The sequence below is a fragment of the Bidens hawaiensis genome, unplaced genomic scaffold (genome assembly GCF_021521415.1).
Source record: "Bidens hawaiensis isolate Kalapana, Puna unplaced genomic scaffold, B.hawaiensis_p1.1 tig00004931_1, whole genome shotgun sequence".
Taxonomy (NCBI): Eukaryota; Viridiplantae; Streptophyta; class Magnoliopsida; order Asterales; family Asteraceae; genus Bidens; species Bidens hawaiensis.
The window spans coordinates 961775-988668 of NW_027491311.1; the positions used below are offsets into that span (position 1 = coordinate 961775).

Sequence of the window (26894 nt, forward strand, 5' to 3'; positions counted from 1 at the left end):
ATAAGGAATATACGACCATAACGAGTCTAAAATATCCTAAGGCTTAGAATATAATTCAAACAGAAATGCATAATCACGAATAAAGCCATGTAATACCATCCAAATAGTTTAAAACGATTAAAATTGGGTAAAATTTGTAATAGGGTGTGTATGCTAGCCCAAAACGTAAAAGGATTAAAAAGGGCATCATGAACTCACCTGAATCAATCGAACACCTGCAACGAGCTAGGAAATCCCTAAGTGTACAATCACAAGCGAGGGCCTGTAAATTATACACAACGCGTTACTAAACTAGACCGCAAGGACACACTTGCCTAATGGGCCGCTCAAGCCCAACAATTTGGCCCAAGGCCCTTGGCCCAAGGCCCAACCCAAACCCAATAACTTTACCTCAGCCCCTAAAACCTTTCAACTAACCAAATCCACCCTACGATTATGGCCGGGGCTAACCATGACGCACAACTCATCCGTCGGTAATCAAATCGAGTCGAATACACGCGTAATAAATCTTAAAACCAATTGTCAAACGAATCAGCCCCAAATGGACCAAATTCCCATCTTAACCTTTTCTTACATCATAATTATGTCACCCGAGTTGATAGGGTTGACGGTTCCTTTTTACAACTTTCAATTTAACATTTAAACGAAAATTCGCGCACCGCCGACTCGATTGACCAATCACCAACCAAAACAGCCCCAAGTATCAAAAATATAATTTTCCCACAGCCCTTAAACCCCCCCTAGGGATGTACAAACTGATTCGGTCGGTCATCCGATCGCTTAACGCATCAAACTCAACAATTGCCAATCCAACGCCCGATAAACCCTAGTTTTCGAACTAAAATCGATTGACCGACCTAAACACCTCCATTGGCCATGGAATTTTAGTATGATGTAAGTGACATACCTAGTAAGATTTTGGTGTAAAAACCCTAATCAAAACAGCCCCGGAATTCCTCAATTGGACAGCCACCATACAAGTCTACAACAAGTCGTTTAACGATCAATACGCGATGTATAAGGATGGTTTAAGGTGTAAAAGAGTAGAGGGGACATGGGACTAACCTAGAATTGGAGTTTTACGGCCTAATCACAGCTACAAAAAAGAAAAATCGGGGGTGCTTGGCTCTTGCTTTCAGCCAATCGCAGGTTTGGGGGGGGGGGGGGCTAGGGTTAGGATTTTGATTATAATATAAAATGTTACATTCTGGCCCTTCCACTTTATTAAGAGTTGAACTTGCACGAAAAGTTAAGCAAGATACGCTTACGGGGTGGAAATGAGCTCTCGGATGTAAGTCCCCGAATCCCGGGAATCCTACAGTTGGTAATCACATCCACAAATTCACAAAAATTTAAAACCAAACGATTCTTTTTATTTAAAACAAGTTCAGAGTAAATAACAGCGGAAAAGTTTAAGTATTAAAAATCCCAAAACACGGGTACAGGTGTCCAAAATCAATTGTAAATAAAATATTCGTTTTACTTGGAATCTTCATCTTATTAAAATCGTTTCAGAGTAGTAAACAGCGGAATAGATAACATCAAAATTCCCAAAACCAGGGAAAGTGCCCAAAAATCAAAAGTTAAATACTTATGGTAAAAAAATTAAAAGAAACAGTTTGCGTTATTAATTCTTCGACTAGATGTGCCTTCAACCGTCCGAGTAGTCTCTAGCACGTCCAAGCGGAAATCTCTAATCCTCAACCTGAAAGTCAATCTAACATACACACAAAGTCAGCTTGAGCTGAGTGAGTTCAAGTTTTCATAAACAATAATTCATACTTTATTTCAAAGCTATAGTTATAAACAATAGAGAAGGTATAAATAAAATAAATTATATATAATTCACCAATTAATACAATCATCGTCGAACACACGTACACGGGCCTCCCCACCCCGAGTCAAGACTCGAGTAATATATTTGACCCGGACGTGGTAAGACCTAAGCATGTGACACGAGCCTCCCCACCACGAGTCAAACCCGAGTACTATATTTAACTCGGTCACAGCTTATACATCCAAGCACGAGATACGGGCCTCCTCACCCCGGGTCTTCCCCAAGTAATATATTTGACCCGATCCCGGCTCATACATCTTACGTTATACGGGCCTCCTCACCCCGGGTCTTCCCCAAGTAATATATTTGACCCGATCACGGCTCAACATCATGGTCGAGCAAACGTACAACCCAAACACATAACATCAGTGCATGCAAACACAAAGTAGGCATACACAACATCAGTAGTCGAAACGACTACAACATCGCCAAATATAGGCCAAGCAATAATGTATATACATATATATATATATATATATATATATATATATATATATATAGATATATATATAACATCCCAAGGCCTACCATTGCTAGCAAGCCTATATAGATTCGTTTAAAAACATTTCAAGAGTTTAAATATAAAAACGAGATTATAAGACATTCCAAGAGTTTAAATATAAAAACGGGATTATAAAACATTCCAAGAGTTTAAATATAAAAACGAGATTATAAAACATTCCAAGAGTCTAAATATAAAACTGGATTATAAAACATTCCAAGAGTTTAAAATATAATACGGGACACGAACAGTTAGGCCATCATCAACACTAAGTATTAGTACTTAAACATCTATATACATCCATATAAATACCGTCCAAATAATAACATCAGGGTCGAGCACACGTACAACCCAAACACATAACATCTCATCCAAGTAATAACATCAGGGTCGAGCACACGTACAATCCAAACACGTAACATCTCATCCAAGTAATAACATCAGGGTCGAGCACACGTACAACCCAACACGTAACATCAGTGCATGCAAACACAAATAGGTCTACTCATATTCAATTACTTCCAAGTCTACTAACATCCTCGAGTCTAGACCATCAATAATGTATGTAACCTTAAGGACACCAGACCATGAACGAGTCTAAAATATCCTAAGGCATATAAAATAATTCAAATATAGCTTTCAAAATGCACCATCACGAGTGAGACCATGTAAAACTATTCAATTCACTATAACGAGTAAAATCGTTTAAAATTGTATTTCGGTGTGTATGCTAGCCCAAAACGTAAAAGAGTAAAAAGGGCATCATGAACTCACCTGAATCAACCGAACACCTGCAATGAGCTAGGAAATCCCTAAGTGCATAATCACAAGTAAGGGCTTGTAAATTATACACAACGCGTTACTAAACTAGACTGTAAGAACACTCTAGCCTAATGGGCCGTTCAAGCCCAACAACTTGGCCCAAGGCCCAACAACTTGGCCCAAGGCCCAAACACTTGGCCCAAGGCCCAATCACTTGGCCCAAGGCCCAACACTTTGGCCCAAAGCCCAACAACTTGGCCCAAGGCCCAACACTTTGGCCCAAGGCCCAACAACTTGGCCCAAGGCCGAAACACTTGGCCCAAGGCCCAATACTTTGGCCCAAAGCCCAACAACTTGGCCCAAGGCCCAACACTTTGGCCCAAGGCCCAACACTTGGGCCTTCAACTTGGCCCAAGGCCCAACAACTTTGGCCCAAGGCCCAACACTTTGGCCCAAGGCCCAACAACTTGGCCTAAGGCCCAACGATAATCAAATCGGGTCGAATGCGCGCGAAATAAACCTTATAACCATTTGTTAAATGAATCAGCCCCGAATGGACCAAATTCCATTTTAAATCTTTTCATTCATCAAGATTATGTCACCCGAGTTGATAGGGTTGACGGTTCCTTTTTACAACTCTTACTTTAACGTTTAAACGAAAATTCGCGCACCGCCGACTCGATTGACGAAGCACTAACCACAACAGCCGCGTGCATCAAAAATATAATTTTCCCACAGCCCTTAAACCCCCCTAGGGCTGTACAAACTGATTCGGTCGGTCATCCGATCTTTTAACGCATCAAACTCAACAATTGCCAATCCTACACCCGATAAACCATAGTTTTCGAACTAAAATCGATTGACCGACCTAAACACCTCCAATGGCCATGAAATTTTAGTATGTTGTAAGTGACATACCTAAAAATATGACGGAGTACGAACTTCAATTATAACAGCCCCGAAAGATGCGAGAAAGGGCAGCCACCGGTTAAGCCTAAACGAACTTATCGATCAATAACGAATATAACATGCAGATTTTAGCATGCAAAGATGTATTTTATTACATAGGAAAACCATGGAATTAAATTATTAAATTTTTACCAGTGTTGCATAAATATCTTAAGTTTATAAAAATATTTTTATTATATTTTTCTAGTGGACACAAAAATCATAAAAATTCTTCCAACACAGAAAGGTATGTGCAGCAATTTCAGCTGCGCAACAAAATGGTTTTATTTTTATAAAATTCATTACCCAGCCAAATTAAACGATTCCAATTGGGTTTGGTTCCTAACTCAAAATATTAACTTCTAGAAGTGGAACCAACCAATTTAGACTTGTCGAAAAAAGGTTATGATGTCGGGAAGACGGACCAGAATCCGTCGTCCCGCATCAGGTTTGACACTTGAATTACGTATTATACCTTTCTGGAAACTAGACTCAAAGTAGAACATCATGGAATCAAGAATCGATCAAAAACAGTGGATTAATATCGCGTTACAGACCCTACAATAAACGTATACGAATCTGTCAGCAAGCTGTTATCATCAAAACTCAATCTTAACGACCAATAAGCGCGCCATAGATGAATTAGGGTGAAAAAGAGTTGTATACGTATAATACTGACCTGGAATTGAAGTTTGGACAGCCGGACGGTGGCTGATTGCACGCAAAACGAGGTGGAAAGGGGGTGGGTTGCTGCTGCCGATCGGACATCACCATAGGGTTAGGGTTTTGGGTTTTTGATTATAATATAAAATGTTACGTTCTGGCCCTTCCAAGTTGAAAGTTGCGACACTCGAATGAAACTTAAGTAATTCAACTTATGGGCTCGTCTAGGAGGCCCCCCGAAGATTCAAGACGAGTCCCGGATTCTAAACAAACATTTATAAACAATTGAGCCGATTAACGAAATTTACGGGCGTTACATCGGAAGAATTCCGGGTCAAGCCCGAAGGTGTTCGCAATCACTACAAGGCTAAATCTTTTATCGGAATTTACGGACGTTACAAGTCTACCCTCCTTAGAATGGGATTCGTCCTCGAATCCTGCTACACAGGAACAAGCGCGGGTTGCGACAAATTTAAAACATCACATCCTACACAGAACGGGTATAAATAGTACCCCTACTAATGATTTCGTACTACCTCCTAGTCAAACGATTACACACGAAAGCATTCGATAAGAAAAGAAATATTCGGTACAACATTTTAACAATTAATACGAACGCAAGGGATTACCTGAAATTGCGTCCGCTACCTCCTCCGCCTCCTTCGCAGAGATACTGAAGGCCCTAGCCTGAGTCTTTGGCTTGTCTTCCAACTTAACCCCAGAAGAGTTTCCCCGCTCAGAACCTCCCGCCTTATTTTCAGTGCACCGAGATGCCAAATGCCCAGACCCCTCACACCGGTAACAAGTCAACGTTGGACACTCATAGTGGAAGTGTCCAGCTTTCGCACATCGGAAACAAGTGATAGACCTGAACCTACATTCCCCACTATGTGGTTTCCCATACTTCTTGCATCTCCCATCATACGCGTCTCCCCTATAATTCGACGTTTCAGCTCTTGCTTTCTTTCCGGCCGACACAGAATCATTGCCCCCTTAACGTTTGCCATTAGAGTTAGAGCTCGGTTTCCAATCTTTTCCACGTTCAGCTGGGCTCACCATCTCTCTCTGCTCATATAATGTACCTGCAAGGGTAACCACCGAATGGAAAGAGCTTATGCCGGTGGTCACCACACCCCTACGAACATCTACCGGTAGACCCTTCACGTACTTTTTGATTCTTTTGTCTTCAGGTGTAACTAGATCGGGACATAGGCGAGCCAGTTGGTTGAATTTTGTAGTATACTCTCGATGTGACATATCACCCGCTTCTAAGACTAAGAATTCCTGGTCCATCTTATCTAATTCATGCGGAGGGAAAAAATGATCGATAACCAATTGTTTCAACTCTCCCCAAGCCATCCTCCTAATAGAACGATTACCCATAGTCTGAGCTAGGTTATCCCACCAACACAGCGCCTCGGAACGAAATGAGGCAGTAGCATAAGTTACCATATCCTCCTCTTTGCACTTACTAACCCTCAATACGGCTTCCATCTCTCTAACCCATTGATGAGCAGCCAATGCATCTTTGGTACCATCGAAAGCGGGAGGGTCGCGCTTCTTGAAATCCCCATACGAACAACCTCTAGAAGGCACCCTAAACGCACGAACTTATTTCTCCTTCTTACTTGACACCACCACCTTGTCTTCAACCTGAGTCTCTTGTCCCTTTCCCTGTTTATCTGCACTCTTCCCAACCATAGACTCTTTTGCAACCCTAACCGCCTCAGCAACAATCTCGGGAATAACGCTCTGAAGAACCTGATAAACCTCATCTGCGATGGCCGCGCGTATAGCAGGACCTAAAACGGGGTTATCCCCTTACCCTTGAACCGGGGTTTCCTCCTGCTGGGATGTAGGAATCTCCCTCTCTGCCTCGGCATGCGGCTTACGACCACGGCTGCGAACATTTGGGCGACCTCTCCTACCAGTATGAGTATTAACCATGACTTATCCCTACAAAGACAGAATTTTAACACGGTCAAGTACGAGTGGTATTTAGAATATGGAAGGTAAGGGTAAACTGCTAATAACGTTGATCAAGTGTTATTAATTGTTTACTTTACCCGCCCATCCTAAGCACCCCTACCCCTAAACATATTAGCGTCCCATCTAACATTCAAGCAAATATGCACATAATAGTAGTCTAATACTTATAAAACGAATAATCAAATATAAAAATGTACCTCTTGGCGTGCAGCTACTCGCGGTTGGCATTTCTAGTCCTTTCTTTTACAGTTCGAGTCCAAGCATTCGGGAATGCTCGGATCCCTCGAACATGGCTCTAATACCAACTTGTAAGACCCCAAATCCCGGGAATCTTACAGTTGGTAATAACATCCATAATTTCACAAAAATTTAAAAAAAAACCAACAATTCTTTGTATTTAAAACCAGTTCAGAGTAAATAACAGCGGAAAAGTTTAAGTATTAAAAATCCCAAAACACGGGTACAGGTGTCCAAAATCAAGTGTAAATAAAATATTTGTTTTATTTGAATTCCTCGACCAGAAATGCCTTCAACCTCCCAAGTAGCATCCAGCACGCCCAAGCGGTAGCATCCATTTCTTAACCTAAAAGTCAATCTAACATACACACAAAGTCAGCTTGAGCTGAGTGAGTTCAAGTTTTCATAAACGACATTCATTAAAAATTTAAATTCCATGAGTATGGAATGTAGGGGAAAATCATGAGTCCATAAAATCATAAATAGCTTTTCTTAACCAAATCATAAGTAAATAAAACATTAAACATCTTTTCATGCAGCACGTGCCTCCTCACCCCGGGTCTTCCCCGAATAATATACTTGACCCAGCCGCGGTTTAACAAAAACCATTAAAATCATGCAACACGAGCCTCCTCACCCCGGGTCATCCCCAGGTAATATATTTGACTCGGTCACAGTTTAATAAAACTAAATCACGCAACACGAGCCTCCTCACCCCGGGTCATCCCCAAGTAATATATTTGACTCGGTCGCGGTTTAACATACCAAACACGTGATACGGGCCTCCTTTCCCCGGGTCTTCCCCAAGTAATATATTTAACCCGACCACGGTTTATAGAACGGCGGGCCTCCTCACCCTGGGTCCTCCCGAGTAATATATTTTACCCGGTCACAGTTTACCATCACATACACACATACAAACATCTAATTCAAACATTCAACCAAACAATATCATCACATTCAATCCATAAATAATGGATAATATAGGAATTAATACTAGGCCTAATAACAACCTTGAACCTAGACCACAAGTAATATGTATAACCTTAAGGAATATACGACCACAACGAGTCTAAAATATCCTAAGGCTTAGAATATAATTCAAACATAAATGCATAATCACGAATAAAGCCATGTAATACCATCCAAATAGTTTAAAACGATTAAAATTGGGTAAAATTTGTAATAGGGTGTGTATGCTAGCCCAAAATGTAAAAGGATTAAAAAGGGCATCATGAACTCACCTGAATGAATCGAACACCTGCAACGAGCTAGGATATCCCTAAGTGCACAATCACAAGCGAGGGCCTGTAAATTATACACAACACGTTACTAAACTAGACCACAAGGACACACTTGCCTAATGGGCCGCTCAAGCCCAACACTTTGGCCCACGGCCCACTAACTTGGCCCAAGGCCCAACAACTTGGCCCAAGGCCCAACAACTTGGGCCGAGGCCCAAACCAAACCCAATAACTTTACCTCAGCTCCTAAAACCTTTCAACTAACCAAATCCACCCTACGATTATGGTCGGGGCTAACCATGACGCACAACTCACCCGCCGGTAATCAAATCGAGTCGAATACGTGCGTAATAAATCTTAAAACCAATTGTCAAACGAATCATCCCCAAATGGACCAAATTCCCATCTTAGCCTTTTCTTACATCATAATTATGTCACCCGAGTTGATAGGGTTGACGGTTCCTTTTTACAACTTTCAATTTAACATTTAAACGAAAATTCGCGCACCGCCGAATCGATTGACCAATCACCAACCAAAACAGCCCCAAGTATTAAAAATATAATTTTCCCACAGCCCTTAAACCCCCCCCCCCCTAGGGATGTACAAACTGATTCGGTCGGTCATCCGATCGCTTAACGCATCAAACTCAACAATTGCCAATCCTACACCCGATAAACCCTAGTTTTCGAACTAAAATCGATTGACCGACCTAAACACCTCCATTGGCCATGGAATTTTAGTATGATGTAAGTGACATACCTAGTAAGATTTTGGTGCAAAAACCCTAATCAAAACAGCCCCGGAATTCCTCAATTGGACAGCCACCATACAAGTCTACAACAAGTCGTTTAACGATCAATATGCGATGTATAAGGATGGTTTAAGGTGTAAAAGAGTAGAGGGGACATGGGACTAACCTAGAATTGGATTTTTACGGCCTAATCACAGCTTCAAAAAAGAAAAATCAGGGGTGCTTGGCTCTTGCTTTCAGCCGATCGCAGGTTTGGGGGCGGGGGGGCTAGGGTTAGGATTTTGATTACAAATTAAAATGTTACATTCTGGCCCTTCCACTTTATTAAGAGTTGAACTTGCACGAAAAGTTAAGCAAGATACGCTTACGGGGTGGAAAGGAGCTCTCGGAAGAATGCCGGGAAGCCCGAAGGTGTACGCAATCACTAAAAGGCTAAATATTTTATCGGAATTTACGGATGTTACAGTGAACCATTTGTGTTATATGCATGAGAGTTCAAGATAATTTTTTAAAGAGAATAGTGATCATTGTGATATATTATTGAAGTGAACTTATTTGTGATTTGTCTTCCCTTTACAAGTGTCTTCCCTCTCCCATATAAAGGAGAGGAGGTCATATCTTTTACATGATTTGCATATCAAATCTAACTTAGTGGTTCCTCTTTATCTGGTTCCTTTCCTCAACCGCTAAGTCTTTAACTTCTGGCCTTTTACCCATCGTGCACTAGCTAGGTCCGAAGAGCATGCTTGCCTTGAGACTTTCATATGGGTCAAGAGAACAATACTCTTGGGAAGATCTCTTGACATGACTTTTCGTGGACCAAATATTTATACTTATCTTCCCTCTTGTTGGGCCTTCATGCCCTTCTCATGGGCTTTCCTTGTTGTATCTTCAAAACCTTATTCATCTATTTGGTTATGGGCTGCCTCGGAAGCCTGAATCCGAGGTAGGCTCTACAGTCTATATTATATACATGTATCTTCAAAAAAGATAAAGGCAACAGCATGACTAAGGGGCTGCTTAGTAGCCTCTTAATGGCCATTAAGAGGCTACCTCTTAATGATTTATAATGTCTTAATGGTTAAGAGGTAGCCTTAAGTCTGAATGGTCAAGAGGTAAGAATGAATGTGGTGCTGACACAACATAAAAAAGAGATAGGTATATATATATATATATATATATATATATATATATATATATATATAGGGTTAGGTTAAAATAAAAACCCACTTGAGTTGTGAAAACTCTAGAAACTCATTCTCAACCACATGTTTTTAATTAAAGATTAAATCTTGTGGTCTACAATTAAAGTTAATAAAAAATGTTAACATACATATAACTTTTTCTCTCTTCTAAAAACATATAAAAAAATTAGTAAACAAATGTTAAAAAATAGCAAAACAATTTTTTTTAATGTTTCGATGTTTTGTATTAAATGTTACAACATATATTACGTGTTACAAAAAAAAAATAAAAAAAAACGATGTTAGGTTTTCACAACTCTAGTGGGTTTTCATTCTATACTTTGCCTATACACACACACACACACACACACTAGCTTAAGAACCCGTGTGATGCACGGGAAGCTTAAAAGAAATAAAATTAACTATAAATATTAAATGATTAAATTAAAAAATTCATATATTTTATCAAACTAAACAATTTAATAAGTTAAAATTATATTTTCTATTGGAATATTCATACAAATACGTGGCGCATTCTCATGTAATTTTCTTCATAATCACAAAAAAGATTCACCTAATGATTTTAGAAGTTGTAATTATACTTTTAATAGAATAGCGAATTTTAACAAAAGATGATAAGATATTTCATTATAAATGATATAAAAAGAGAACATCATATACAAAATTAGCATGACTAAAACACGCTTTTGTGTTACAGATTAATTTGAAAGAGATGGATGAGAACTCCATGGATCCATGGTAGTTGAATGAATACATGAAAATTTAATTGCTATTCATTCATAATTTCTTCTTGTTTTTATCTTATTAGACCTATAAATATCATTCGTTATTTTTTACCACATTCATTTCCTATACTAAAAAGTGTTTATAATTTGATTTAATAAATAAAACGTTATGTATGAGTTCATTAAAGATATATATATATATATATATACACACACACACAACAACAACAATTGTACCCAGTAAATCCCACAACTAGCAAAAGCTATTGGTAGGGTCTGGGGAGGGTGTGATATAGGCAGACCTTACCTCTATCCAAGAGGATAGAGAGGCTGCTTCCAAAAAGACCCTCGGCTCCAAATCATGCAACATAAAAACACACAAGTACCAATAACAAAACTTAATAGTGATAAAGTGGCACAATCAAATACCAACACATATGAAATCATAGTGTCCAAATAGACATACCAACGCAAGAACAAATATAAGTCAAATCTGCCTAAAATGTAGAAGAGTCTAAGCCCATAAGCTAGAACTAAGATACAAAAAGGGCCTTCTCTAAAAGTCCTTAACCTTAATTCTACGTCTCCATGAACACCTATCATAGACCAGTCCTCAGAGAGGTGTAACTCTAGCAAATCCTGCCTAATCCGCTCCTCCCACGTCACTTTGGGTCTCCCTCTACTCCTCCTTCCTTCTACATTGAGGGTTTCCACTACTCTAACTGGCGCTGTTTCTTGTCTTCTCTTCATATGCCCATACCATCTCAATCTACCCTTCTTTATTTTTTCACCTATACTAACAATTCCTAGTCGTTCCCTAAAAACCTCATTTCTTATTCGGTCCAACCTTGTGTGCCCACACATCCACCTCAGCATCCTCATCTCCGCCACCTCCATCTTATGTGCTTGTGTTTTCTTGTTGGCCCAACAATCTGTTCCATATAACAAAGCAGGTCTAACAGTAATCCTATAAAATTTCCCTTTTAATTTAGTTGGGAACCTCCTATCACACAAAACCCCGGTAGCTGCTCTCCACCTACACCAACCTGCCTGAATGCGGTGTGTTACGTCACTATCTATCTCACCATTTCTTTGTACATAGGATCCTAGATATTTGAACTTAGTAGCTTATGGAACCACTTGACATCCGATGGTGATCTGAGAGTCCCTGTCGTCTCCAGCCCCACTGAAATCACAATGTAGATACTCGGTCTTTGAGTGACTAATCCTTAGTCCTTTGTCCTCTAGAGCCGCACGCCATTCTTCTAACCTCACATTGAGGCTATGTTTAGTTTCAGCAACTAACACAATATCATCTGCAAAGAGCATACACCATGGGACCGTCCCTTGAATCGACATTGACAACTCATCCATGACAATTGCAAAAAGAAAAGGGCTCAAGGCTGACCCTTGGTGGAGTCCTACTTCCACGGGTAAGAAATCAGTATCCCCTATTGGCGCCTTAACAGTAGTCTTTGTCCAATCATACATATCTCTAATTATGTCTATGTACCTCCCAGGAACCCCTCTGCTCTCTAGACTATCCCAGATCAGTCTACGTGGTACATTATCACATGCCTTTTCAAGATCAATGAAGACCATATATAGATCCCGCTTCTTCTCCCTATACTTTTCCATCAATCTCCTTAAGATGTGAATTGCTTCCGTGGTTGATCTCCCTGTCATGAAACCAAATTGGTTTACCATAACTTGGGTTTCTCTTCTAATTCTTGTCTCGATTACTCTTTCCCATAATTTCATAGTATGACTTAGTAACTTAATCCCTCTATAATTCCCACAACATTGGGCGTCTCCTTTGTTCTTGTATACTGGCACTATGAAACTACTTCTCCATTGATCTGGCATTTCTCCCGATTTGAAGATAAGGTTGAACAGAGTAGTTAGCCATTGAACTCCTTCATCTCCCAAACATTTCCACACCTCAATTGGTACATTGTCTATACCCACTGCCATAGTCCTTCCCATCTTCCTAAGAGCTGTCCTCACTTCACCATGTGTGATATTTCGGCAGCAACAATTATTTCGTTGTCTCATTTAAGTGGTGTTGTTGATGTTTTGTTATTGGTAAGTTCTCTCCCCATTTAACAGATTGTGAAAATATGTTTGCCATCTCAACTTAATGTCAACATCCTTGTATAAAATCCGTTCATCCTATCCTTTTATAAGCTTCACTATTCCTAGGTCATATCGCCTCCGCTCCCTGGCTTTGGCAATCTTAAACATAGCATGTTCCCCCTCCTTTGTTTCTAAACTTTCATACATTCGCTTATAGGTCGTGTTCTTTGCTTCCGTCGCCGCCTTCTTTGCCTCCCTCTTGGCCTTTTTGTATCCCTCCCTCAACCGTAGTCTCTCTTCCTCATCCGTGCACTTTAGGAGATCCCTAAAACTTTCTTGCTTATCCCTTATTTTGGTCTGCACCTCGTCACTCCACCACCAGGACTCCTTATGCCCGCTTGACCTGCCACTCGTAACCCCTAGATTCTCTTTCGCTACTTGAGTAATGGTAGTCGCCATAGCTTCCCACATCTGTTTTGCATCATCCCCTAGTTGAGTCGACGTTACAGAAACGATCTTATCTTTGAACTCTCCAATTTTTACACCCTTTAAATTCCCCCATCGGATCCTAGGTAGACATTTCCTCCCCCCTACAATCAGTGTTTGTCTGAAAGTTATATCTGCCACCAGTAAATGGTGTTGAGCCGCTGTCGTCTCCCGTGGTATAACCTTGCAGTCTTGCCACCATCTTCGATCTTCTCGTCTTGTTAAGAGGTAGTCGATTTGCGTGTGATGTCCCCCGCTACTGAAAGTTATCAGATGGGAGTCTCTCTTCCTAAAGAACGAGTTTAAAATGCTCAGGTCATGGGCCACCGAAAATTCTAGGAGATCCCTACCAGGGTCATTTCTAACCCCAAAGCCAAAACCCCCATGAATCGACTGAAAGCCATGACTCTCTACACCAATGTGGCCATTAAAATCCCCTCTTATAAAAATCTTCTCTTCTCTAGGTATCGCCCTCACTACTATGTCTCGACGATCTCCCAGTCCCCCAATCCAACATGTGGTGCGTACGAGCAGACCACTGCCACTACCTCCTCACCTAAACTAGTCTCAACACCATAACTCTATCGTTGTATCTAATCACCTCCACCACATTCTTATATACTTCCAAAGCCACTAGAAATCCTACTCCATTTTTTGCTCCATCTGACCCTTAATACAATAACTTATACCCATTATGCTCCTCTCCTTTTTGCCCCTTCCATCTAGTCTCTTGAAGGCACGCTATCTGTACTCTACGCCTTTTAAGTGCATCTACTACCTCTAACAATTTTCCATTAAGAGTACCTACATTCCAAGAGGCTATTCACAAACTATACCCCCTTTCTTTTCCCTTGGCTGTACCTCTCGTCCTTGGACACGATTTCAAGGAAAAGTCATAACTTCTAAGGTCTATGGTTGCAATTAGTCACAGGATAACTTAAGATCACACAAGTAGTCAATAATTTGATAAGGCAACTAATGTAAAACACACATTGAACAACACAATATACACGATGGTTACTAATCAACAATTGTTGAATAACGAGATCACACAACAATCATACACTAACTAGCGATATGTGATGAGCAACACCTGCCCACAATGACAATGACCAACAAGATGTAATCCGTGATGGTGCTAAAAAACACCCAATGGTCAACGCAAATATACGTATCACTGTAGCAGCAACAACAACAACAACAATAGTAATAATATTAGCAATAGGGTAATTATTATTATTATTAGTAAAATATTATATTCTTATTATTATTAGAGCATTAGTGAAACCAGAGAGAAAACACCTGGTTGGTCGAGAACAGCGTGCTGCTGCAGTTATCGGAAAACGGTGGTTGCCGGGAAAGGTTATATTTGTTTCCACTTGAAAGTACTCCCGCAACACAGCCCCTTGACCGGCCGCTAGGGGGGGGGAGGTTGTGGTTCGTGTGTTTCAGTCGAGCCGGAAAGAAAAGTGGCGGTGGTTCCGGCGATTGTACTTTTTCTGAAATGTTTCCTTTAGCGGGACCGGCGGAACTGAAAAGCTTTCGTTATATATATATATATATATATATATATATATATATATATATATATATATATATATATATATATATATATATATATATATATATATATATATATACTATATATATATATATTATACTACATAAATACACACATATTTTAATATCTATAACTTAGATAATTAGTTATTTGATTAAATAATGGATTGATATGTTTTGATTACACTGAAATAAATAAGTTTTCATTAAAAGTAAAAAAAATAGTTTGAGCAGGAAATTTTTTGCTAAGAATTAATCTTCAAGTGACATATGTCCCCAGTTATTTTACTTTATTATAGAATATATATATATATATATATATATAAACATTTATACCGAGTGCATTGGGTGCATAATCGAGTAAATAGGTTAATGTTATTAGGTATATTAAAAATCCCATGCATGTCCCGAACCCAAGAAAATTTTTAAAACTAATCCCAAACCCTATCCCATCCTGATTGTGTCAAGTCTCGGGTTTCACTTGTCATCCCTACATGCACACCATTGTTTTATCAGATGTCATAACTAGTCCAACAACCTCCTTTTAATATTATAATTATTAGGCTTACCTGCCGTGATGCAGCGGTGCCTGGTGTAACACCTTTTCATTTGTATAAAACAGTTTCGCTAGACTGGGTAATACCTATATTAGTTAAGCATATCAAATTGGCATTCTAGAACACATTACACCTAGGCGGGCGGCACATATTCCATGTTGCCCTTTTTTACGTCATTTAGATGGTTTTACAAAGTGTTTGCAGACTAATTACTAAAAAAAATTATTTTCGTCTCCATTATGTGTTGTCTTGCCAAAATAATGACCTTTTTGTTCGCTGCTCTGTTTTGCTGAACTTGGAAACCAACACAACACGACATAACAACAAAACAACAAAATGATTGAACAATAAATAATGTAACAAATAATAGGTATAAGTTTTAAGCTTTGCAGTAAGTCATAAGTCTGTTTATAGCAACAAACAATCTTTTTATAAAGGCATCTTGTTTCATTTCTGATGGTCGTTTTAGTTTTTATAACTCAAAAACCGTATCACACAAAATGTTTTACTCCGCATAACTCTAAAAGCAAATCACATAAGGCATATATGAAGTTTTATAACACTAACGAGTCGTTTTACTTTTCTTAACCCATAAACCAAATCACATAACACCTATTGATTCCTTTATGAACCACATTTAATTCATATACAATACTCCAATTCACACATTATTTCTTGGACCCACTGATCCGTTTAGAATTAAAATACCTTTAACCACAATATTATCTGTGACTTTTATAAAAGTACAATTTCACAAAACCAATCACAAATGATAGTAACTCGAGCCAACATGCTATCAGCAAAATGAAAACACAAAGAAAAGATATTTAGAGAAACAACCAAACACCAAATTGTATGTAAGTAAAAACTGATGTAGCAAGGAAGACATTTAATTAGACAAGTTGTAAGCACAATGAAAATAAACAATTGAAGCTTACCACAAACAAGCACCGCAATATCGGTTGTTTTAATCAAACGGAGTTTTAGAAGACTTAGAAGCATTAGCTCGTTGTAGGTGCAAATAAATTGCCACACCAAAACAATGAATAGATAACTATTTTTGGATCATCATTGTAACATTCGTTACTTTTCAAACCCGAAAACCCGTCCCATTTAAAATTTTTCGGTTTTATTTATTATATATATATATATATATATATATAACACAAGTTTTGTTGCGTATATTTCATGTGATTTATTCGTATTTGGATTTGTATTCACGTTCATTAATCAACCCGTTTCATACGTGTTCAACGTTCATTGTTATTATTAATATAATATTCTCGATGATTCACGGTTATCGCTTGTTCATGTTTTGTTCAATTATCGAAATATCGGGATTAACGTTTTTTTTATAGCTTTATTAACTTTAATCAAGTTGCGAACTATCCGGGTCTAATACGAAAATTATCCAAGCTTTATAAATTACATTTCAAGTTTCATCTTAATCTAAAGTTTAAGGTTCAATTTGTAAATTATAATAAACTTTCTGATTTAATACAAACTGAAAATAGAAGGGCCAAATTTATAAAATACATTTAAATTATAATAAATTATTTCCCAACCCACCAACCCCCTTTCCCCCTACGTATTTCCGGCTAGCCGGAATTTGGCCGGCCACTCCAAAACCCGATTAAACGCGCGTCAAACCTCAATTAAAGGTCGTAAAACTCGTAGATAGTAACGACAAACAATTATACAACAATAGTAGCGTATAATAATGACTTTTAAGGGTGCGATTTGGCCAGGCAACAGCCGTAAAACAGTCGGATTTTTATCACAATGCAATAACAAACATTAAACGCAATACGCTCCCATTAGTAATATAAATAGGTCCTAAATCTTCATCCAAACTCGTCCACAACATCATATCAATCTAATATACTCTCTATAATCCCGTCTTGTTCATCAAAGTTAATTTCCGGCCAACCACCGTTCACTATCTTTCCGGCACCAAATCAAGTAAGTAATATGTGGTTTTTGTTAATTTTTGACCGACAATTAAAACTCCTAAATCAATTTTAGCAAACATGGATTCAATTAACAAGTTTTTATTCTAGGGTTTATTAGTGAAGAAGATGAAGTTTTATTTTTCTCTATACTTAATATTTTCTGGTTATAAAACATAAATCATGCCTGATCAGTTGGTTGAGTCTATGTGTCGTGGCCATGCAAACTGCATGTCTTTTGTTTATTTTTTTAAAATCATTTATATTAATTATTATAAACCATATATATATATATATATAAATCATTTTAAATCAAATAAATTTATTTTTAATCATTTAAAATCAATTATAAATTTATACTTATCATTTTCACTTAAAAACCAAACTTCCAAAACCCGTCAAGTTTGTTTAAAATTCGTTTAACATTTATATATATTTATTTATCGTTCGTTGAACTTTATAATTCGTTAGCACTTTCGTTTTCAAAAAAAATATACCTTTAACACCAAAATACCGTAAATTTTTTCGAGATAGAGTTGACCAATAAAATTCGTATTCCCTAAATATTAAAGTCTCAATTAATAGTAAATTATTATTAAAATAACGTAAACCGTTAAAATGAGTTTATAATTCGTTAGTTTTCATTTCGTTAACTTTCATGCGCTATCATAATTATTTTCTAGATAAGATCACCCTTTAAAATCCGTGCCTTGTAAAATACCATAACTCTCATATTAGCGTTAGTTTTATTATTAAATATTACAAATTCCATTAAGGTTAAATATAATATTATAATGCCATAAAATACTAAGAAAATATATTAAAATAGTGCAATATCCCGTTAACCAAATATTTACAACTTTTTCGATCCCGATAGTTAGATTTTGTTGTGTTTTAATTATAGTTCGATAAGTTCAATCGTTTCGGATTCTTTAACACACTTTCGGTTGCTTCGGTTTCGTTATCATGCTTTCGGTTTTCATTGCAAGTTTATCTTTGATTTTGAGGTGAGTCTCTCACACCCCTTTTTAAACGTTTTTACATTTTGGGGGTAGTATGCATATCCTATACAAACGATTACTTACTTTGCCTATTCAAACTACAATTCGCATTATGGACTTGTGTTTACTTGCTTATGTGCTTTGTGCTATCTGAGTACGTTGGTTGTCCCTAACTGGAAAGGAGCATATGTGCGTTGTGCTATCCGAGTACGTTGGTTGTCCCCAACTAGAAAGGACCTTATGTGCGTTGTGCTATCCGAGTACGTTGGTTGTCCCCAACTGGAAAGGACCTTGCATGCATTGTGCGATATCCATAGTACGTTGGTTGTCACCAATTGGAAAGGATTTAACTTTAGTTGATTACACGATTCATAGAATTGTATGCATTTTATGTATTATAACAAATTGGTGATGATTCTCACCAACTACTTGTAGTTGACTTTTATTTTATATGCATGGTACATGTGCTTTGATTAGAGGTTGATTGCTTATGGAAGACACTAGCTTAGGAATAAAAGAAACAAATGGAGTTGTTGAAATAAATTGTTTTTGTATGAATTCGTTTGATTATTACTTGGAGACTTGTGTATTACGATGCTTTGAAATGAATTAATGATATTATGGCCATTTAATAGTGCCACGTGTGTTTGAGCAATCTGTACGTCACACTCAGGTGTTTCCGCTTAAGCCGGGGTGTTACAATCATTGCCTACGTATCTTTGACTTTCAACCATTTAAGCCGCAATTGTTTAGTGGAAATTGGGAACATGTACATGTTGAGTTTATTATTGTTACACAAAATGTGTTGGTTATTTTGTTCTATTTCTGCTCAATATTTTATTCTAATCATTTTGTTATTCTTGATCTCAATGTTTTTACTAGTTTGAGACCAATATCTTAATTCGATCTTGAAGTTTCGATTATTTTGTTATCAATGTTTATTAATTTGAGACAAATGTTTTACTTTTATTTCGAAGTTGCAATTATTTATTTTGTTATTATTAATCTCAAATGTTGCCCTTATTCATGTTGATATATTCTTTATTGAAAATTTTCATTTGTTTAACGAGTCATTATTGACTCCAAGAACTACTCTATTCTGATATTTTGATATTAAAATTTCGTTTATTTATCTTATTCTCGAACCCAAGACTTTACCTACTCTTTTGTTTGTATTTGTTGGCTCAATGCCACAGTTATTTACTCTGTTATCATCGACTCCAATATTTCGTTTAATTATATTGATATTCATGACTTTAAGTTATCATTCATTGTCCTTACTTTAGAGCCTCGTTTATTTTCAATAGCATCGTTTGTTATGTTCAAACCGCAATGATGTCCCGAGACATCAATGTTTTTTATAAATTTCCTAGAAATGGTATATTGAATTTTTAAAGGACCCCGTATAAATTAGTAGAAGGACCCCATACTCAAAACTTTGATGTGCTGCAGTGGTAAAGATCCGGCTTTCCTAGCTTAAGGTCATGCGTTAGACCCTTGTGGCTCCCGGTTTTTTTAGTTCCCCTTTATTTGCTTTTTTTTTCTATTTTTTTGTTTTCTATAACTTCTACTCAGTATTAGACTATTAGTTTTGTTAGGGTTTTAAACTTGAGACAGAACTCAGAAGACCGCTAAACAAATACGATCTGAAAGTAAAGACTACCTCATAACCACTTCGCCGGTCGCCTTCCTCCTCTACCGGCGCCGGGCCTCCCCATCTCCGGCCTCCACCCTCGGCTCTTATCCCTCTCCTCCAAGTTTCCGGCTTTGTCTCATTCAAGCTACAAAAGTTAATTTTATGGCTAATTGATTGATTTTGTATTGGTAATTATATGTTGTATTATCAAATTGTTATTTAGTTTTGTTAAAATCTTGAATTTTAGGGCTAATTACGCAAGTATTGAAAATAAAATTTGAGTCCACATCTTCTTCAAGTAATACATTAAAGAAAACTGATTTAGTTCTACTAGATTGCAACGGCAAATGATGAGAGGTGTTTTTCATCAATGAATATGTGAAGAAGGATTTACGAAATCGGATGGGTGATGATTATATGAACAATGCTTGCATTTGTTATAGCGGAAGAGAGCTTCTTGCCAATGTTTTTTCAAAGATGCATGGTTTATTTTCAAAATATGAAAAATCCTTGGGAACTTCAAAAATTTGTAATGCTTTTTTTCTTCTCGTTTCGAACAACTTCATATTTCTTGTGTTTTCTAATAAGTAATTAACTACTATTTATTTTTATTACTTTTTTTATTATATTTCTCGTGTCGACCTGAACCGAACAACAACTGACCCGAAAAACCTGAACATCAAAAAAAGGGACCCCGTTGGATAAAAATCCTGGGTCCGCCACTTTATGACGTACAGATTGCTCAAACACACGTGACATTATTAGGTGACCATAATAACATTATTTTATTTAAATCATTATTTAACACAAGTTTATCGAATAATACAAATTGTAAACAAATAAATAAACAAAATGATAAGTTGTTCTTTGAATATCCTATAAGCATGCTATGTGTCTTCTAACCTTCATCCTCGTATCTTTATACATGTAACATATGTATAAAATAAAGTCAGCTATGAACATAGCTGGTGAGAATCCCACAGTTTTATATAATACGTAAAAATCATACAATTCCATGAATCTTGTGAAATGAGCACATGAGGGTTCTTTACACTCGATGCAATGGACCTGAGTGTAAAGAACAAACGAAGGTCCTTTTCCACTCGATACAAATGGACCTGATTGCAAAGGGGGGCGTCTGATCATACTTATTGAGGCAACCACTTGAAATCCACGTATATAACAAATAAGCAAGTAAGCACACAAGTACATGATATGAATTGTAGTTTGTAAGTGTAAGACCCTGAATCCCAGGAATCCTACAGTTGGTATTCATCCATAATACTTATAAAAATACTTAAACTTGAAAACAGTTCATTCCATTAAAACAACCAATTCAGAGTATAATTAAGCGGAAACCATAATTAATAAAATAAGTTCCCAAAACCCGGGAATTATGCCCAAAACCAATTTAATCGTATTTGATAAAACTTTAAAAAAAATGTTCAATATTTAAATCTTCTATCCAAGTATGCCCTTCATCGTCCAAGTAGCTTCGTGCACGTCCAAGCGGTAAGGCATCCTCTTCCTAACCTGAAACTCACACTAACATGCACACAAAGTCAGCTTGAGCTGAGTGAGTTTAAGTTTTAATAAATAACATCAATAATTAATAATCATAATAGTCATTCCAATTATTTTAAAAATTAAAGGGATACATCAATTAGGCCATCATCATCAATAAATAATCATCCTTATATATATATACATATATATATATAAACATCTTTATAAGTACATCCCTATATATATAAATATATATAAACATCAAAGTAATAACATCAGGATCGAGCACACGTACAACCCAAACACGTAACATCTCATCCAACGTATGCAAACACAAAGTAGGCATACGTAACATCCGTAGTCGATAACGACTACTAAACATCGCCAAATATTGTCCATACAATAATACATACAAACATACGATAATATCATCTCAAGGCCTACCCTATACAAGTAAGCCCATCCAAAATAATTTTAAACAATTCATCAAGCAACATCGCTTAGGAGTGCATGCTAGCCCAAAATCTTAAAGGAGTAAAAAGGGGCATCATGAACTCACAAACACCAGCAACGAGCTAGAGAATCTCTAAGTGCACACTCACAAGTAAGAGCCTATAATTTGTACACAACACATTACTAAACTAGCCCGTAATAACAAACTCGCCTAACGGACCGTCCAAACCCAATTGTTTTGACCTGAGGCCTTGCCCATACTCATTTTACTTTACCTCAGCCCCTAAAACCTTTCAATTAACCAATTCCACCCTACGATCATGGTCGGGGCTAACCATGATGCACAATTCACCCGTTTGTATGCAAATCGAGTCGAATATGCGCGTAATAAATCCTTAAATCAATTGCCAAGCAAATCAGCCCCATATGGACCAAATTCCCATCTTAAACTGTTCATGTATCATAAGTATGTCACACAAGTCGATATGGTTGGCAGTTCCTTTACACAACACTCAAATTAACGTTTAAACAACAATTCGTGCACAACCGACTCGATTGACTAATCACCAACCAAATCAGCCCCGAGTACTAAAACAATAATTTTCTCACAGCCCTTAAATCCATCTAGGGCTATGAAAACTGATTCGGTTGGAAATTCAATCGATTAACGAATCAAACTCAACAATTAACGTTCTACACTCGATAAACCCTAGTTTTCGAACTAAAATCAATTGACCGACCTAAACACCTTCAATGACCACGAAATTTTAATATGATGTAAATGTCATACCTGGGAATCTTTTTACACCAGAAGCCCGAATTTTTATCCACGGGAAGAGGGTCAATTAAACCCTAACCAAAATCTGTCATACAAAACGAATCGGCAAAATTGAGCATCAATACGACTAGGATTGGACGAAGGGAGTGTTGGGGATTGTAGTACATACCTTGAACCACTTCTAGTAGCTTTGGAATTGATCAAAAGTGTAACGCCCGTAAATTTCGTTAATCGGCTCGATCATTTATAAATGTCGGTCAAAAAGCCGGGGTTTCATCTTTCTAATTTAGAGCCTTGTAATACGTTTTAAAAGTCCGTTTGTCCATCCTTTTTTCCCAAAACATCCCCTCTTACGACTTAAAGTATTATATTAGTATGTAACACCCGACATTTTCGTTTATCGGCATGCACGTTGTAGAGTTTGTATATTTATCGGGTTTGAACCGGCTTACTTCGGGGACCTCCTTGTCATACCCTAACCCTAACTCTATTCCCAGCAGCCGATCGGCCTCAAGACCCCCCTGCTCGTTTTTCTTCTGCCCAGCCAAGTTTCAACCGTGAAAACTTCAATTCAAGGTCGGTTTTATGATTCCCCATGTCTTTTACCCCTTAATTGATCATATTAACGCGCTTATTGGTCGTTAAGGTTGAGTTTTGATGATAACAGTTGGTTAACAGATTCGTATATGTTTATTATAGGGTCTGTAACGCACTTTTTTTGATTTATTCTTCATTCCATGATGTTCTACTTTGAGTCTAGTTTCCAGAAAGGTATAATACGTAATTTTTGGACGAGATTTGAATGGTTTTTATGATTTTATAAAATCGAGTGTCAAAGCTGATGCGGGATATCGGATTCTGGTCTGTCTTCCCGACATCATAACTCTTTTTCAACAAGTCCAAATTAGTTGGTTGTACTTCTGGAATTTAATATTTTGAGTTAAGAATCAAACCCAATTGGAATCGTTTAATTTGGTTCATTAATGAATTTTATAAAAATAAAACCATTTTGTTGCGCGCTGAAATAGCTGCACATACCTTTCTGTGTTGGAAGAATTTTTATGATTTTTGTGTCTACTAGAAAAATATAATAAAAATATTTTTATAAACTTAAGATATTTATGCAACACTGGTAAAATTTTAATAATTTAATTCTATGTTTTCCTATGTAATAAAATATATCTTTGCATGCTAAAATCTGCATGTTATATTCGTTATTGATCGATAAGTTCGTTTTAGGCTTAACCGGTGGCTGCCCTTTATCGCATCTTTCGGGGCTGTTATAATTGAAGATTGTGCTCCGTCATCTTCTTAGGTATGTCACTTACATCATACTAAAATTTCATGGCCAATGGAGGTGTTTAGGTCGGTCAATCGATTTTAGTTCGAAAACTAGGGTTTATCGGGTGTAGGATTGGCAATTGTTGAGTTTGATGCGTTAATCGATCGGATGACCGGCCGAATCAGTTTGTACAGCCCTAGGGGGATTTAAGGGCTGTGGGAAAATTAAAATTTTGATACTCGGGGCTGTTTTGGTTGGCGATTAGTCAATCGAGTCGGCGGTGCGTGAATTTTCGTTTAAATGATAAATTGAAAGTTGTAAAAAGGAACCGTCAACCCTATCAACTCGGGTGTCATAATTATGATGTAAGAAAAGGTTAAGATGGGAATTTGGTCCATTTGGGGCCGATTCGTTTGACAATTGGTTTTAAGATTTATTATGCGCGTATTCGACTCGATTTGATTACCGGCGGGTGAGTTGTGCATCATGGTTAGCCCCGGCCATAATCGTAGGGTGAATTTGGGTTAGTTGAAAAGTTTTAGGTGCTGAGGCAAAATATTGGGCCTTGGGCCAAGTTGTTGGGCCTTGGGCCAAAGTATTGGGCCTTGGGCCAAGTTTTTGGGCCTTGGGCCAAGTGTTGGGCCTTGGGCCAAGTTGTTGGGCCTTGGGCCAAAGTGTTGGGCTTGAGCGGCCCATTAGGCAAGTGTGTTCTTGCGGTCTACTTTAGTAGTGCGTTGTGTATAATTTACAGGCCCTTGCTTGTGATTGTGCACTTAGGGATTTCCTAGCTCGTTGCAGGTGTTCGATTGATTCAGGTGAGTTCATGATGCCCTTTTTAATCTTTTTACGTTTTGGACTAGCATACACACCTTATTAGGATTTTAACCGATTTTAATTCGTTTAAACTATTGGTTTGGTATTGTATTATCTTGTTTGTGGTTGTGCCTTTACGAAGACATGTGTTAATTATATTTTATGCCTTAGGATACTTTAGACTCGTTCATATATCCATTAAGGTTATACATTTTACTTGGGCTCTAAGCCTCGAGGTTGCTATTAGGCTTATTATTGAATGCCTAAGATTATCCATTATTTATGGATTGTATGTGGTGATATTGTTGGTTGGATGTTTGAATTAGATGTTTGTATGTGTGTATATGAATGTGTATGTGATGGTAAACTGTGACCGGGTCAAATATATTACTCGAGGAAGACCCGGGGTGAGGAGGCCCGCCGTTCTATAAACCGTGGTCGGGTCAAATATATTACTTGGGGAAGACCCGGGGTGAGGAGGCCCGTATCACGTGTTTGGTATGTTAAACCGCGACCGAGTCAAATATATTACTTGGGGATGACCCGGGGTGAGGATACTCGTGTTGCGTGATTTTGTTTTATTAAACTGTGACTGAGTCAAATATATTACTTGGGGATGACCCGGGGTGAGGAGGCTCGTGTTGCATGATTTTAACAGATTTGTTAAACCTCGGCTGGGTCAAATATATTACTCGGGGAAGACTCGGGGTGAGGAGGCCCGTGCTGCGTGAAAAGATGTTTAATGTTTTATTTAATTATGATTTGGTTAAGAAAAGCTATTTATGATTTTATGGACTCATGATTTTCCCCTACATTCCATACTCATGGAATTTAAATTTTTAATGAATGTCGTTTATGAAAACTTGAACTCACTCAGCTCAAGCTGACTTTGTGTGTATGTTAGATTGACTTTCAGGTTCAGAAGTGGATGCTACTGCTTGGACGTGCTGGATGCTACTTGGGAGGTTGAAGGCATTTCTGGTAAAGGATTTCAAATAAAACAGATATTTTATTTACAATTGATTTTGGACACCTGTACCCATGTTTTGGGATTTTTAAATAATTACACTTTTTTTTCCGCTGTTATTTACTCTGAACTTGTTTTAAATAAAAACGAATCGTTTGGTTTTTAATTTTTGTGAATTTGTGGACGTGATTACCAACTGTAGGATTCCCGGGATTCGGGGTCTTACAAAAAGTCGAAGAACAAAGGGAGGGGATGGCTGCCTTTAATCCGATAGGGATAGGGAGGGGGAATGGGGTTAGGGTTTATGATGTAAATATTTTTCACATCTAGCCCTTCAAGTTTTAAAGAATTAACATCTTGGTGAAAAAGTTAAATGTTTTAACGTACCAGGATGATGAGAAGGTTTTCGAGAAATGTCGGTTAAATCCCGAGAAATATACATACTTGACAAGCTTCGAATCCTTGAACCGAAAATTAACGGGCGTTACAGTAAGCAAAACTGTAAATCTTAAAGTTTGATAGGATACATATTGTAACGTTCGTTAGTTTCCGGTAAAAGGTTTAACCTTGTAGTGTTGTGTGCACCTTTCGGGCTTGACCCGGCATTCTCCAGAGAGCTCCTTGCCACCCTCGTAAGCTTGTCATACTTAACTTTTCTTACAAGTTCACCCATTGATAAAGTAGAGGGACTAGAATGTATTATTGTTATTATATTATACAAAAAAGATATATATATAAACCCTAACCCCACCTTGGTCCGATCGGCGCAACCCCCACCCCCCTTCTATCCTCGTTTTGCGTGCAATCAGCCACCGTCCAGCCTCCAAAAGTGCAATTCCAGGTCGGTACTAAAGTCCTACAACTCTTTTTCACCTTAATTCATCCATATGGCGCGTTTATTCGTCGAAAATCGGTTGTTTTTAGGCTTGTCGGGTGGCTGTACAATTGAGTAGTTCCGGCGCTGTT

The 26894-nt window shown here is 37.8% G+C and overlaps 1 protein-coding gene across 1 annotated transcript; it reads right to left on the minus strand.

Moving 5' to 3' along the window:
- Positions 1-13036: 13036 nt before the first annotated feature.
- LOC143628369 (uncharacterized) lies at positions 13037-13399 on the minus strand. The gene has a single exon (XM_077097982.1). The coding sequence runs from the start codon at positions 13397-13399 to the stop codon at positions 13037-13039; it is 363 nt and encodes a 120-aa protein (XP_076954097.1).
- Between the last annotated feature and the right edge of the window lie 13495 nt (positions 13400-26894).